We start from the raw sequence: 16,333 nt of genomic DNA, 5'->3' as shown, positions 1-16,333 counted from the left end.
ATTGTTATTGATATGGGGATTGACAATATTCTTTACTGATTATTGTTTATTGATGGTGGGTGCAAATGTGGGAGAAAATGTGAAAAAGGAGAATAAAAATATATACTTTTTTAAATACATGTGAAATATTGCTGCCCTTCAAATGACAACCCCCACAGATAGTCAAATTTCCTGGTTTTAGACAAGGAAATCACAAATGTCCTTTTGTTAACACCTGCTACACAGATGTAACAATGAATACAAATCCAGCATACTTGTGTGCAATAGAATCACTACAGTGCATGAGGCCATTGAGTCTGCATCGACCTTTTCAAAGAACACCCTACCTTGGCCCAAATCCCATCCTTATCCCTGTAATCCAATAACCCCATCTAACCTTTTGAACATTAAAGGGTAATTTTTACCATGGCCAATCCACTTAACCTGCACATCTTTGGACTGTGGATGGAAACCGGAGCACCCGGAGGAAATCCACGCAGACACGGGGAGAACATACAAACTCCACCCAGCCAGAGACCCAAGGCAGGAATTGAATCCGGTCCCAGGCACTGTGAGGCTGAAATGCTAACCACCGCGGTGCTGCCCCTACACTCCCATTTACATCAAACATCATACAGTCCAATTTGCATACACTTCCATTTGCATCAAACTTTCCGGCACCAAGGTAAAAGCTGACAACTGAATTATGTTAAAGTTCAGATGAAATGTGATAAACCTTCAGCACCACCATTTACACCAGGTTACTTTCAATTCTAATTATTTGTAAATTTAAAATTGAAACCACACAAAAAACTGTCTCCTGTGCTGCTTTATTCAAATTATTTATTCCGAACTACTAGATAATTCACATTGATTTTGAAAAATTACTGAATAGGAGTAGCCAGTAGTTGCTGGTTCAACTGAACTGGTCAGACTTTTTGACATAATTACCGTAAAATAACAAAGTAACATTTTTATGCTTATTAGTTAAAATATCACCTATCCATTCATTTACAAGCAACTAAATGCACAGTATTATGCTTGAAGTTTGGCAAGAAATGTCCAATTACAGCAGTTAGGTATTATATTGCAAGCAGCTTTTGGTTTGTGCAAATGGAATGAATACATATTACATTCATACTTATGGTACTCCATAACTTACAAGACCGCTGCAAATATAGATCTACTTCACCTGTGTTTAAGTATATCGAGAAATATTTGTTACTGCCCTATTATAACCTTTTGTATCAGAAAAGTGTCATGTTATTATTGGTTAATTATTTTTGTAGTTTTTATTAAATGAATATATGCATTTTCAATAAAGACTTTTATTCAAATTGTTTATTGGTGTAACAAAATAAATGATCACAAACAAATATCTTGCCATTAAAAAGGAGCTGTGACAAGTCATGTAGATCGATAGGTTAAAGGATACATAATTAAGATTCACAGTTTAACATTTTGGAAAGAATCTAGCTACAGTTTTACAAAAATGACGGAGTACTTCTGTCACCACAAAAGTATAAATGGATTGTGGTGAAAATGACTGTTCGGGAAACAAAAGCAAATTTGATGTAGCTAAAGGACATTTTTTTAGGCACACGTGCAATTGGTTCTCAACAAACTGCACTAAGAAGATATTTCTGCATGTTTATTAAAATCTTTACACTTTCACTGCGTACAGCCTTGAAATATTGCAAACAAAAATTTCCTGTGAACATGCAGAGTAGAATATTCCCCACGCATACTTCCAGGAAATTATCCAACAGAATAAAGAATGTATTATCCTTGATATATGCAACATCACTCTCAACCAATGAATTTGTCTATTCTCCATTATACAATAAATGAAGTATTGTTATCTTTCTGGACTTCAAGCTAAAGATACCTACCCCGAGCAACATCTGAGCTTTCATCTTATTTTATGTGTTTGTAAATTTGGTTCTACATTTATGAAGCTGCAAGTTCACCACATTTAATTGTTCCTTGATGTAGCATATTTTGAGTGAGTATCATTATTTTGCTGGATTCCTTTCATTTTAGTAGGCCACTGGAAAATTTGTTGAATTTCGGTGCTGTGTTGCAAGGTAGATTCTGAAGCAGTAATGAAGGTCGATTAACCATTGCTCTTGGGAATCTTCAGTCTTGAAGTTCTGAAAAAAATAACATGCAAGTCAAAAAGCCAACCCAATTGTCCTTCACTTCTCAGCAGATTTTCAAACCCTTCATATCCATTTTTCTCTGTTCCACAGAAGTCATATTCTTTTGTGAGGTGGGGAGAAGGGAAATGGATAGTGGTGTCTTCATCATCCAATTCACATCTCTATTATAGGACTAAACTCTCCTAAACCTATAGGAGTGGTGCCTTGTGCCTACCCTAAAACTAATGCAATATAAATCAAGTCTTTAAATCTATATTGTATATTCAATATCTAGTAGCCTCCACAGATCAAAAATTTGAAAATAAGTTTAACTGATGAATCAAGGAGATTTTAAGTTGAAGGACAACTTGAGTCCAGACAGGTCCAGTTTAGTGGAGGTAGGAGTATTACGTTGACCTCCGAGACACTGAACTTTTTTTCTTTCAAAAAAAATAAATCTAGTGTTCCCAATTCATTTTTTTCCAATTAAGGGGCAATTTAGCATGTTCAATCCACCTACCTTGCACATCTTTGGGTTGTGGGGGCGAAACCCACGCAAACATGGGGAGAATGTACAAACTCCACACGGACAGTGACCCAGAGCCGGGATCGAACCTGGAACCTCAGTGCTGTGAGGCAACAGGGCTAACCCACTGCGCCACCGTGCTGCCCTCAGAGACGCTGAACTAACGACTACTAGGGAGGGAGACGCCAAACTGGACGCGACAAGGAGGAAATGGGAGGAAGACCTGCCGTTTGAAATAGGGTGGGGACTCAGGAGCGAAGCACTACATAGGGCAACCCCACTTCCACATGCGTAAGACTCAACCTAACGGATCTAAAAGTGGTACATAGAGCCCACTTGACCAGAACTCGAATGAGTAGGTTCTTCCTGGAGGTGGAGAACAGATGTGAACAGAGTCAAGGAGGCCAGGTCAACCACACCCACATTTTCTGGCCTTGCTCCAGACTTGCTGGGTACTCGACAGCCTTCTTCGAGGCAATGTCCAAAGTGGTGGGGATGAGGGTGGAGCCATGCCCGGAAGTGGCAGTCTTCCGGGTATCAGACCAGTCAGATCTGTTCATGGGGAGGAGGCCCGATGCCCTTGCCTCCCTGATTGCCCGCTGTAGAATCCTGCTTGACTGGCGGTCAGCAGCACCACCCAAAGCTGCAGACTGGCTGTCCGACCTATCGGAATTTCTCCAAATGGAGAAAATCAAATTCGCCATCCGGGGGTCGGAAGATGGCTTCCATAAAACATGGGAGCCATTCAACCGATTGTTCCGGGACCTGTTCGTGGCCAGCAACTAAGTCACCAGGAGCTAGGAAGAGGTAGCCAAGACACAACAGGAGAGAGGGGGATAGGGAAGACCCAAGTAAACAAGAAAGTGTAGCCAAACCCAGCATGAGAAAAAGGGGATAGTAGGGAAGAAGGGAGGGGGAGGTGTGGAAAAACAATGGAGTAGTGAAACAGAAGGGAGAAAACAGAGGGGAACAGAAACAGGGTAGAAAACAGAAGAAGACAACAGCCACAACGAATACAGCAAGACAAAAGGAGAACAAACGAACGAGAAGAAGGAAAGGTCCAAAGTCAAAGCTCATGCAAATAAATAATAAGAAACTGACCGATATGTGTAAATAGCATTCAGGGTGCCATCCAGGTGCCCAATCCCCTTGTTCAAAAAAAACTTTTTTCATTGTGTGTGTATTTGTATTTACCATGTATAACAAAACCCAATAAAAACATTTTTTTTTTTTAAAAAGAGATACTGGACTGAATAAAATATTCCTATGCCTGAATTCTATTCAGCAATTCCTGCTCAGGATTTTGGGCGAGCAGAGGGTCATATGTGATGTTACCCTTCCGATGCTCAGATGAAAAATAGCTATTTGAGTGAGATACCAGAAGTCAATCAGCACTTTCAAAGCCAGCCCCCAAGAAATCAACTCCTTAAGAATGAAGGACATTTGCAAAAAACAAAATACGTTTTAAAATTACAATAATGCATTGTTATTCTACATTTTAAGTGAAATAACATATTAATAGTATACCTTTACTGTGATATAGTGAGTTGTGTATCACACATTAGTGGAACATTACATTTTCCATTTCCCCCTGCATGCTCCTAGTCCCAGCTGCATTGTTAAGCTATATAACCAAAGAAGGCTAACCTCATCTCTGGTCTAGTTTTTCTACCCCTATCAAATATTGGCCAAAAAGAAGCAGACTGGTGTACCGCATCTCCTATACAAAGTAGTCAAATATGGGATAGAAAGAGTGTGTTGGGAAAATACAGCAGGTCTGGAGCATCTGTGGAGAGAAAAACAGAGCTAATGTTTTGAGTCCAATATGACTTCTTTGGAGCTTTTCTGTTCTGAAGAAGACATATTAGATTCAAAACATTAACTCTGTTTCTCTCTCCATTGATGCTGCCAGACTAGCTGAGCTTTCCCAATATTTAGATTTTTTACTCAGATGTAGGTTTGTCACCATGTTATCTATAAGACAGGAGCAGAATTAGGCCAATCAACCCATCGAGTCTGATCCGATATTCAATCATGTCCGATATGTTTCTCATCCCCATTCTGCCTTTTCCCCATAACCCCTGATCCCCTTATTAATCAAGAACCTATCTCTCTCTGCCTTAAAGACACTCAGTCATTTGGCCTCCACAGCTTTCTGCGGCAAAGAGTTCCACAGATTCACCACCCTCTGGCTCAAGATATTCCTCCTCATCTCAGTTTTAAAGGATTGTCTCTTCAGTCTGAGATTGTGTCCTCTGATTCTAGTTTTTCCTACCAGTGGAAACATCTTCTGCACTTGCACACTATCTAGGCCTCTTATCATAGAATCAGAATTTACAGTTCAGAAGGAGGCCATTTGGCCCATAGTCTGCACCGGCCCTTGGAAAGAGCATCCCACTTAAGCCCAAACATCCAACCTATCCCCATAAACCCAGTAACCTCACCTAACCTATTTGGACACCAAGGGCAATTTAACACAGCCAATCCATATAACCTGCACATCTTTGGACTGTGGGAAGAAACCGGAGCACTCAGAGGAAATCCACGCAGACACATGGAAAACTTACTATCCTGAAAGTTTCAATAAGACCCCTCCCCCCTCATTCTTCTAAATTCCAAAGATTACAGGCCCAGAGTGCTCAATCATTCCTCATATGGCATGCTCTTCATTCCAGGGATCATTCTTGTGAACCTCCTCAGGACCCTTTCCAAGGCCAGCACATCCCTAGATACGGGGCCCAAAACTGCTCAATACTTCAAATATGGGGTCTCACCAGAGCCTTATGCAGCCTCAGATTGTATTCTAGGCCTCTCAACATGAATGCTAACATTCCATTTGCCTTCCTAACTGCCGACTGAATCTGCACTTTAACCTCAAGAGAATCATGAACATGGACTCCCAAGTCCCTTTGTGCTTCTTATTTCCTAAGCCTTTTCCTACTTAGAAAAGCCTATGCCTCTATTCATCCTATCAAAGTGTATAACCTCATGCTTTTCCATATTGTATTCCACCTGCCACTTCTTTGTCCAATCTCCCAGCCTATCCAAGTCCTTCTGCAGCCCCCCCCACTTCCTCAATAGTACCTGCCCCTTTGCATATCTTTATATCATCTGCAAACTTAGCGACAGTGCCCTCAGTTCCTTCTTCCAGATCGTTAATGTATATTGTGAAAAGTTGTGGTCCCAGCACCGACCCGAGGCACACCACTAGTCATCGGCTGCCATCCTGAAAAAGACCCTTTTATCCCCACTCTCTGCCTTCTGCAGCCATTGAATCCTATATCCATGCCAGGATCTTACTCTTAACACCATGGCCTCTTAATATTTAACAACCTCCTATACAGCATCTTGTCAAAGGCCTTCTGGAAATCTAAATAAATCACGTCCACTGGTTCGCCTTTGTCTAACTTCCTTGTTACCTCCTCAAAGAATTTGCCAGACATGGCCTCCCCCTGACAAAGCAGTTCTGCCTCAGTCCTATTTTATTATGCACTTCCGTGGCAACTAGGGGCTTTTCACAGTAATTTCATACTTGTGACAATGAAAGATTATTTATTTATTTAAGTACTCTGGAATCTCATCTTTAATTTTTTTTATAAATGTTTTTATTCAGTTTTCATATTTTATATTGAACAAATTACAAATTGTTAGGAGAAAAAAAACAACAAACAAACACGCAAAAATTAACATACATATTTACAGGTAAGCATCTTCGTAGTAGTAACTGCGCCCGCCCCCCCCCCCCCCCCAACATGTTTATTTAGTTTGGTTTTGGGCCTTAGCTAGCCATCGAACCCCCGTACCGAACCTGTAGCCCCTCCCGCTACCTTCCCCCGACTATTCTTCCTCTTGTACATTGGCCACAAATAGGTCCCGGAACAGTTGCATGAATGGCTCCCACGTTCTGTGGAAGCCGTCGTCCGACCCTCGGATGGCAAATTTGATTTTCTCCATTTGGAGAGATTCCGAGAGGTCGGACAGCCAATCCGCAGCTCTGGGCGGTGCTGCTGACCGCCAGCCAAACAGGATTCTACGGCGGGCGATCAGGGAGGCAAAGGCAAGGGCGTCCGCCCTCCTCCCCAGGAATAGATCTGGCTGTTCTGAAACCCCGAAGACCGCCACTATCGGGCATGGCTCCACCCTCACTCCCACCACTTTGGACATAACCTCGAAGAAGGCTGTCCAGTACTCCACGAGTCTGGGGCAAGACCAGAACATGTGGGCGTGGTTGGCCGGGCCTCTTTGGCACCGTTCACATCTGTCTTCCACCTCCGGGAAGAACCTACTCATACGGGTTCTTGTTAAGTGGGCTCTATGTACCACTTTTAGTTGCGTCAGGCTGAGCCTTGCGCACGTGGAGGTGGAGTTGACCCTATGCAGTGCTTCGCTCCAGAGTCCCCACCCTATCTCCATCCCCAGGTCGTCCTCCCATTTCCTTCTTGTTGCGTCCAGTACGGTGTCGTCCCTATCTACCAGTCGGTCATACATGTCACTACAGTTCCCTTTCTCTAGGATACTTGCGTCCAGTAGGTCTTCCAGTAGTGTCTGTCGTGGCGGTTGTGGGTACGTCCTTGTCTCCTTTCGTAGGAAGTTTTTGAGCTGCAGGTACCGTAGCTCGTTCCCCCCAGCTAGCTGAAACTTCTCTGTCAGTTCGTCCAGTGTTGCGATCCTGTCGTCCGTGTATAGGTCCCTGACTGTCAGTGTCCCCCCGTCCTGCCTCCACCTTTTGAAGGTGGCGTCAGTCAGTGCTGGTGTGAACCTATGGTTGTTGCAGATGGGAGCCCTGTTCGACATTTTGGTCAGGCCAAGTTGCTGCCGCAGTTGGTTCCAGGATTGGAGGGTGGCTGTCACCACTGGGCTGCTGGAGTGTTTTTTGGGTGGGGATGGGAGTGCTGCCGTGGCGAGGGCCCGGAGGGAGGTTCCCATGCAGGAGGCCTCCTCCGCACGCACCCACTCAGCCTCTGGCTCCTGGATCCATCCCCTTACTCGCTCGGCTGTTGCTGCCCAGTGGTAGAATTGTAGATTCGGGAGGGCTAGCCCTCCCCTGGTTTTTGTTTTTTGTAAGACCTTCTTTGGGATCCTAGCATTTTTACCCCCCCATACGAACGCCATGATGAGTTTGTCCAGCGCTTTGAAAAAGGCCTTGGGGATGTAGATCGGAATGGATCTAAACAGGAAGAGGAACCTGGGCAGTACGTTCATTTTGATCGTCTGAACTCTCCCCGCGAGGGAGAGCGGGAGTGTGTTCCATCTTTGCAGGTCCTTTTTAACTTCCTCCGTCAGGCTGGTGAGGTTCCATTTGTGGATCCCTTTCCAGTCATGGGCTATTTGGATCCCCAGGTAGCGGAATTTATGTCGGGCTTGATTGAACGGCAGCCCCTTTAGTGCTGCCCCCCCCCCCCCCCCCTTGCGGGTGTACTGGGAAGATCTCACTTTTGCTCATGTTGAGTTTGTAGCCCGAGAAGGCTCCAAACTCTTTCAGGAGCGCGATGATTCCGTCCATGCTGCTTTGTGGGTCCGAGATATAGAGGAGCAGATCATCCGCATAGAGTGAGACTCTGTGCTCTCTACCTCCCCTTCGGATCCCCCTCCAATTTTTTGCTGCCCTGAGCGCGATTGCTAGCGGTTCAATTGCTAGTGCGAACAGCAGCGGGGACAGTGGGCATCCTTGTCTGGTGCCCCTGTGCAGCTGGAAGTATTGGGAGTTGGTATTGTTGGTCTGTACACTCGCCATGGGTGCGTTGTACAGGAGCTTTACCCAAGCGGTGAACCCTGTTCCAAGCCCGAACCGCTCCAGTACCTCTATGAGGTATTTCCACTCGACTCTGTCGAAGGCCTTTTCTGCGTCCAGGGAGACGATCACCTCTTGTGTTCTCTCCCCGGAGGGGGTCATTATCACGTTCAGCAGGCGCCTGATGTTCGCGGTAAGCTGTCTACCTTTGACAAAGCCCGTCTGGTCCTCTGTGACCACCTCAGGTACACAGTCTTCTAGCCTCTTGGCTAGGATTTTGGCCAGTATTTTGGCGTCTGCATTCAGCAGAGATATGGGTCTGTATGACCCACATTCCGTTGGGTCTTTGTCTTTCTTAGGTATCAGCGAGATTGAGGCCTGTGCTAACGTGGGTGGCAATGTGCCCCTAGCTAGCGAGTCTGTGAACATCTCCCGCAGGTGCGGGGCCAGCGCTGTCGCAAATTTTTTGTAGAAGTCCGCCGGGAATCCGTCCGGTCCCGGCGCCTTCCCCGCCTGCATGGAGCTAATGCTGTCCATGATCTCTCCCAGTGCTAGTGGTGCTTCCAGATCCCGTTTTCTGCCCTCTCCCACAACTGGTATGTCCAGTCCGTCAAGAAACCGGTTCATCCCAGCCTTCCCCGTTGGGGGCTCTGAGGTGTACAGCTCTTGGTAGAAGGCCTTGAAGGTTTTGTTAATCCTCTCTGGTTCTGTTTCCAACGTGCCTCTGGTATCTCTGATTTGCGCAATTTCTCTGCTGGCTGCCTGCTTTCTCAGCTGGTGGGCCAACAGGCGGCTGGCTTTGTCTCCGTGTTCGTATAGGGCCCCGCGTGCCTGGCGGAGTTGGTGTACTGCTTTCCTGGTGGAGAGCAGGTCAAAGTTCCTTTGTAATTCTTTCCTCTCCGCCAGGAGTTCTACGGTCGGGGCCTCGGAGTATTTATGGTCTACCTCCAGTATGGAGTCGACCAGCTTCTGCCTAGCCACCCTTTCCTCCCTATCTCTTTGCGCTTTGTAGGCTATGATTTCCCCTCTTAGTACGGCCTTAAGCGCTTCCCAGAACGTGGAGGGTGAGACCTCCCCGTTTTGGTTGATCTCAGTGTACTCCGCTATGGCCCGCGCTATCCTTTCGCTGAAGGCCTTGTCAGCTAGTAAGGCACCGTCCAACCTCCATTTGGGGCGCTGGGCCCTTCCCGTCTCTAGCCGCACATCCATGTAGTGTGGGGCGTGGTCTGATATCACAATTGCGGAGTATTCCACCTTGTCTATCTCTGGAAGCACCGTTTTCCCCACCACAAAGAAGTCAATTCTGGTGTACACGTTGTGTACTGGGGAGAAGAAAGAGAATTCTTTCTCCCCCGGGTGGGCGAATCTCCAGGGGTCTACTGCTCCCATCTGCTCCATATAGTGACTGAGTTCCCTTGCCATGTTTGAGGTTTTCCCCGTTCTGGGGTTTGATCTGTCCGTCGTTGGGTCCTGTACACAGTTGAAGTCCCCCCCCATGATTAGTCGGTGCGTCGCTATGTCCGGGATTTCTGCCATGGTCTTTTGGATGAAGCTCGTGTCGTCCCAGTTGGGCGCATACACGTTAACTAGGACTACCGGCGCCCCATCCAGGGCCCCGCTGACCATGACATACCGTCCCCCTGGGTCCGTAACCGTCTTTGTCGCCCTAAACATTGTCCTCTTGCCAATCAGGATCGCCACCCCCCTGGCCCTTGCCCCATAACAGGAATGATAGGTTTGTCCCACCCAGCCCTTTCTTACCCGCAGTTGGTCCTGCTCCCTCAAGTGCGTCTCTTGGAGGAAGACTATGTCGGCCCTCATGTTTCTAAGGTGGGTGAGGACTCTAGATCTCTTCACTGGGCCATTAAGTCCCCTTACGTTCCAGGTGACTATTCTGGTGGGGGGCTTCTGCCCCCTTGCTCCTGTGGGGTTAACCATATTTGTCCGGTGGACGCGCCCCTGCCCTCTGGGGTTTCCCTTTGTTAGGGGGCCGTCCAGGATGTCCACTATCACTGCTCTCCCCATGCGGTCGGGTCCCTGCGCTCCGGGGTTCCCCCTTGTCCCGGGGACACCCGCCATGGCCGTCCACTGTGTGTCCGCCACGCGGGTAGCCCCCTGCACTCCGGGGGGCCCCTTCACCCACAGACCGTACTGGGTGGGTGTTTGCAGCAGTTCCCTGTTTCGAGCCCTTGTCTGTGGCACTTTGTGGCCCTATTCCCTTTCTGGCCTCTTTTGTCCCTTCGTCCCTGCATTTCCCCTCCCTGGTCTCTCGCCCCCCGAGTGCCCCCCCCCCCCCGCTCTATCCCTTTCGGGGATACCCCTGTGTACCCCTCCATTGCCCCTCTCTCCCCCATTCCTGTCCCCATTTGCTCTCCCACCTTTGATGGGTGATCCCCCCCCTCCCCTGCCTGGCGCCTTCCCCCCTGTTGGGGGTGCGCTGCGGCCCTGCTCTGTTGCGCGCCCCCTTCGCTAGCTTTCCTGCTAGCACGGTGGCTCCCCGCTCGGAGGTTGCTGTCCCCCTTCCCCTCTCCCCTCTCCAGTACTCCCGTTCCCTCGTGCCGGGGCCTGGCCTCCCACCTGGAGCGGGCCCTTGGGCATTGGGTTGTTTTTCCTGGGTGCTCCTGCCAGGGGGGAGGGGGCTGGCTTTGCCTCGCCCCTCCCCACCCCCCCGTCGGCATGACGTATCTCCTTGCCATGGGCCCCTCGTCCCTACTTCCCATGGCGTTTTTCCAGCCCGTGCTCCTCAACGAATCTATTCGCCTCGGCAGGGGCTGTAAAGAAATATTCCTTGTGTTGGTATGTGACCCAGAGTTTTGCTGGGTACAGCATACCAAAACGTACTTTGTTCTTATAGAGAGCTGCTTTCGCTCTGTTGAACTCCGCCCGTCTCTTAGCTATGTCCGCTCCAAAATCCTCGTAGATTCTGATGGCGTGCCCGTCCCAATTGCAGGCTCTATTCTCCTTGGCCCAGCGCAGGATTGTCTCCCTATCCCGGTACCGGTGCAGTCTGGCTATAACTGCTCTCGGTTTTTCCCCTTCCTTGGGCTTCGGGCGCAGTGACCGATGAGCTCTGTCCATTTCCGGTGGGGTGGGAAAAGTTTCCCGCCCCACCAAGGAGCCCAGCATCGCAGCCACGAATGTTGTGGGATTTCTACCCTCTATCCCCTCTGGCAGGCCCACTATCTTAATGTTTTGCCTTCTCGAGTTGATCTCCTGGTCGTCTACCCTGCCCTTCAGGCTCCCCTGTGTTGCACTCAGTTTCGCCATTTCCCTCTCCAGGGACATGACCCGGTCGCTCACGTCAGTCGCTGCCTTCTCCAGCTCTTTAATGGTTGCCCCGTGGGCTTCCAGTATCTTCCCTTGGGCATCCACTTTCTCCTCCATTCTGGTCAGAGCCTGCTGCACCCCTGACATGGCCCTGGTCATTGCTGCCTGTGCTGCGGCCTCTGTGTCTGCTTTTAACTCTGCCTTGATTGCCTGCAGCTGCTCCCTCACCACCTCTGCAATGGCTTCCTTCCAATTCACGCCCCCCTCTAACCCCAGGGGAGAGGTTGCCCGCCCGTCCAGCCCTTTTGGATGCGGCGATACATTCTTCCCGCTGCTTCGCGTGTTGACTCGTTCGCCCAAGCTGGTTTGCCCTTTGCCCCGTCCACCTCCGGTGCCCCCTTTCTCTTGGGTCCCTTCTGGCATTTTTTTCTCCCCCTTCCCCTTCATCGTTTCTTCTCTCCTTGTTCTTCTTTTCCCCCTTTTCCGCACCCTATTTTAATTTTATTTATATATATATAAAAATATATGTATATATTTTTTTTTTAAATGAAAAATTTATTTCCCCCCTTCTTTCCTTTACCCCTTTATTTCACCCCTTTTCTCTTTACCAGTTTTCTTTTGGGTTTTTATTTAAAAAAAAAGAACAGAAATATAAGTCTCTTTTTTCTTTTGTTTTCTCTCTCCACTCGCCCAGGAGAGAGAGAGAGAGTCCCCCTTTGTCCTTGCCACGTGGTGGTCACTGCAGTTGGGGGGAGGGGGAGGGGCGAGTGGGGCTGCTGGTTGGGGGGTTGGGGGGTTGGGGGGGTTGGGGGGGGGGGGGGTTTGTGTCCCCGCTGCTGGTTGGGGGGGGGGGGGGTTGGTGTCCTCGCTGCTGGTTGGGGGTGGGGGGGGGGTTGGTGTCCTCGCTGCTGGTTGGGGGGGGGGGGGGGGGGGGGAGTTGGTGTCCCCGCTGCTGATTGGGGGGGGGAAGGTGGTGTCCCGCTGCTGGTTTGGGGGGGGGAAGAGGGCCCGCCGCTACCGCACCGTTCCCGGCCCGCGTGGGGGGGGGGGGGGGGGGGGGGGGAAGAGAGGGGTTGGACCTGCCGCTGCTGGGCCTCCCTGTCGCCGTCGCTCCTCGCCTCCGCCTTCCGCCGCCGCCCGCTCCTCCTCAGCTGCCGCCCGCTCCTCCTCCGCTTCTCCTCCGCTGCCGCCCGCCGCTGCCGCCCGCCGCTGCCGCCCGCCGCTCCTCCGTTGTCGCCCGCTCCTCCGCCGTTGCCGCCCGCTCCTCCTCCGCCGTTGCCGCCCGCTCCTCCTCCGCCGTCCGGCCTGTCGGGGGGGTTCCTTCCTGGCGCTTGCGGGAGCCCCTCTCCCTGCGACCTCCTCGCTCGCCGCCCGGAAGTCGAGTCAATCTCATCTTTAATAATGGATTTTTAAAAATCTTATGAATGACCAAAGTCAATCCAACCGGCCTGTAGTTTCCCGTCTCCTGCCTCCCTTCCTTCGTAAAACAGGGGTGTTGCATTAGCCATTTTCCAGTTCTCTGGGACCCTCCCTGCCTCCAGCAATCCCTGAAAGATCACCACCAATGCCTCCACAATCTTCTCAGATATCTCCTTTAGAACCTTGGAGTGTAGTCCATCGGTCCAGGTGATTTATTCGCCTCAGACCTTTTTGTTTCCCCAGAACTTTCTCCTTAAAACATAGAGCATAAGAAATAGGAGCAGTATTAGGTCATTCGGCCTATCAAGTCTGCTCCGCCATTCAATCATGGCTATGTTTCTCATCCCCATTGTCCTGCCTTCCGCCCCCCCCAAAACCTCAGATCCCCTATCAAAGGGCAGCACGGTAACATTGTGGATAGCATAATTGCTTCACAGCTCCAGGGTCCCAGGTTCGATTCCGGCTTGGGTCACTGTCTGTGCGGAGTCTGCACATCCTCACCGTGTGTGTGTGGGTTTCCTCCGGGTGCTCCGGTTTCCTCCCACAGTCCAAAGATGTGCAGGCTAGGTGGATTGGCCATGATAAATTGCCCTTAGTGTTGGGTGGGTTTATGGGGATAGGGTGGAGGTGTTGACCTTGGGTCGGGCGCTCTTTCCAAGAGCTGGTGTAGACTCAATGAGCTGTTAATTCTATAATACGTAGACGGGAACGGCATCTGACTAATCCACCTGGCAAATATTTCCTAGGAGCAAGTCACTCCACTCCCCTCCCTTCTTTTGTGTATGAGCACTTATTGTCATAGGGAAAGAGAAAGTGGGTCAATCACCCAGTCTACTGTCATGCTCCTACTCTAAGCAAATCATGTGGTATGGAATTTATCTGCCCACGCTTTCAGCTAGGCAATATAAAACAAAATTAAATACTAATTCTCCCCCACTAATGCCGATTAGGTATATTCTATTTAGAAATGGATTGGTATAATTAATTCTGTTTATTATAATGAAGGTTAAATGCGCCAGACATTGGGCCATTTCTTTTCTGTATATTTACCATTATTAGGATAGCGACTATGCAAAGATCCCCCGTATGAGACAACACATCAATTTTAATCCCATTCTGCTCTATCAATGTGGCATTTATAATTATAGCTGAGGAATTTGATCAAAAATAATTAAGGGGTTCTGGGATGTGGGCAGCACGGTAGTGCAGTGATTAGCACTGCTGCTTCACAGCGCCAGGGTCCCAGGTTCGATTCCCGGCTTGGGTCACTGTCTGTGCGGAGTCTGCACATTCTCCCTGTGTCTGTGTGGGTTTCCTCCCACAAGTGGTAATTTGAACATTCTGAATTCTCCCTCTATGTACCTGAATAGACGCCGGAATGTGGCGACTAGGGGCTTTTCACTGTAACTTCATTAAAGTGTTAATGTAAGCCTACTTGTGACAATAAAGATTATTAATTAATGATATCCCCAAAACCAGGGCAATGCTTGTATAATCCAAATGTCATTTTAGCAAAGAAATTAGTTTTATTTAACTAATCTTTTCCATATTAGGCAACTTTAAAATATTTCAACTTATTTTGTGATGGTTTTACTGTGCTTTCTAAAAAGAACTGAGTCTCTGGAGAACACCAAGTAATATCCACTCAAAGATATAAATTCAGGTTTCCCAAGAAATAAAAACATACTGCATCTCTTTCAGTCCCAAGTTTCTAAATTGATGCCAATGAGTTTCTGCTTCGACAAAAGCTCATGAAATTGGAGGCAACTGTGATCCTCAGCAACTGCTGAAAATAAAATCACTTGCTAACACTGTTGGGGAGGTTTTAAACTAATGTGGCAGTGGGATGGGAACCAGATTAGGAAGTTAGAGGTTAGTAAACAGGCAGCAACTAAAGCCAGTAAGGTACTAGATAATAAACTCATTGTGATTTAGGGGAAGAGTAGACAGGGAAGAGATGATGAACGCAAAGGGACAGGTGGTCTGTCGTGCATTTGTTTTAATGCGAGAAGTGTAGCAGGTAAGGCAGATGAATTTAGGCCTTGGATTAGTACCTGGGAATATGATGTTATTGGTGTTACTGAGACTTGGTTGAGGGAAGGGCAAGATTGGCAACTGAATATCCCAGGGTATAGATGCTTCAGGAGGGATAGAGAGGGAGGTAAAAGGGGTGGAGGAGTTGCATTACTGGTCAGAGATGATATCACAGCTCTGATTAAGGAAGGCACTATGGAGGATTCGAGCACTGAGGCAATATGGGTAGAGCTAAGAAATAGGAAGGGTGCAGTAACATTGTTGGGACTTTACTACAGGCCTCCCAAAAGCGAGCGTGAAGTAGAGGTACAAATATGTAGACTAATTATAGAAAAATGTGGGAGCAATAGGGTGGTTGTGATGGGAGATTTTAACTTCCCCAACATTGAATGGGACTCGTGTAGTGTTGGAGGCGTAGATGGAGCAGAATTTGTAAGGAGCATCCAGGAGTTTTTTAGAGCAGTATGTAAATAGTCCGACTCGGGAAGGGGCCATACTGGACCAGGTATTGGGGAATGATCCCGGCCAGGTGGTTGAAGTTTCAGTCGGTGATTATTTTGGGAATAGTGATCACAATTCCGTAAGTTTTAGAATACTCATGGACAAAGACGAGAGTGGTCCTAAAGGAAGAGTGCTAAATTGGGGAAAGGCCAGGTATAACAAAATTCGGCAGGAGCTAGGGAATGTGGATTGGGAGCAGCTGTTTAAGGGTAAATCCACATTTGAAATGTCTTTTAATGAAAGGTTGATTAGAGTGCAGGACAGACATGCCCCTGTGAAAATGAGGGATAGAAATGGTAAGATTAGGGAACCATGGATGACGGGTGGAATTGAGAGACTATCTAAGATGAAAAAGGAAGCATACATAAGATCTAGGCGACTTCAAATTGATGAAGCTTTGGAGGAATATCAGGAAAGTAGGACAAATCTCAAACGTGCAATAAAGAGGGCTAAAAGGGGTCATGAAATATCTTTGGCTAACAGGGTTAAGGAAAATCCCAAAGCCTTTTATTCGTATATAAGGAGCAAGAGGGTAGCTAGAGAGAGAAAGGATTGGCCCACTCAAAGACAACAGAGGGAATTTATGCGTGGACTCAGAGGAAATGGGTGAGATTCTTAATGAGTACTTTGCATCGGTATTCACCAAGGAGAGGCACATGACGGATGTTGAGGTTAGGGATGGATGTTTAAATACTCTAGGTCAAGTCGGCATAAGGAAGGGGGAAGTTTTGAGTA

General features: G+C 48.1%; 1 protein-coding gene across 5 annotated transcripts in view; it reads right to left on the bottom strand.

Annotated features, from left to right (window-relative positions):
- Positions 1–1,300: 1,300 nt before the first annotated feature.
- The window catches only part of tex10 (testis expressed 10), a 152,327-nt gene continuing 137,294 nt past the window's right edge, over positions 1,301–16,333 (bottom strand). For all 5 annotated transcript variants that reach the window (XM_038797647.1, XM_038797644.1, XM_038797646.1 and 2 more), the window contains exon 15: positions 1,301–2,132. In XM_038797647.1, the coding sequence (XP_038653575.1) occupies positions 2,019–2,132 (114 nt within the window). In that variant the 3' untranslated portion in view covers positions 1,301–2,018. The remainder of the gene's footprint in view (positions 2,133–16,333) is intronic.

Source organism: Scyliorhinus canicula, chromosome 5 (assembly GCF_902713615.1).
Source record: "Scyliorhinus canicula chromosome 5, sScyCan1.1, whole genome shotgun sequence".
Taxonomy (NCBI): Eukaryota; Metazoa; Chordata; class Chondrichthyes; order Carcharhiniformes; family Scyliorhinidae; genus Scyliorhinus; species Scyliorhinus canicula.
This window is presented reverse-complemented; position numbering and strand designations above follow the sequence as displayed.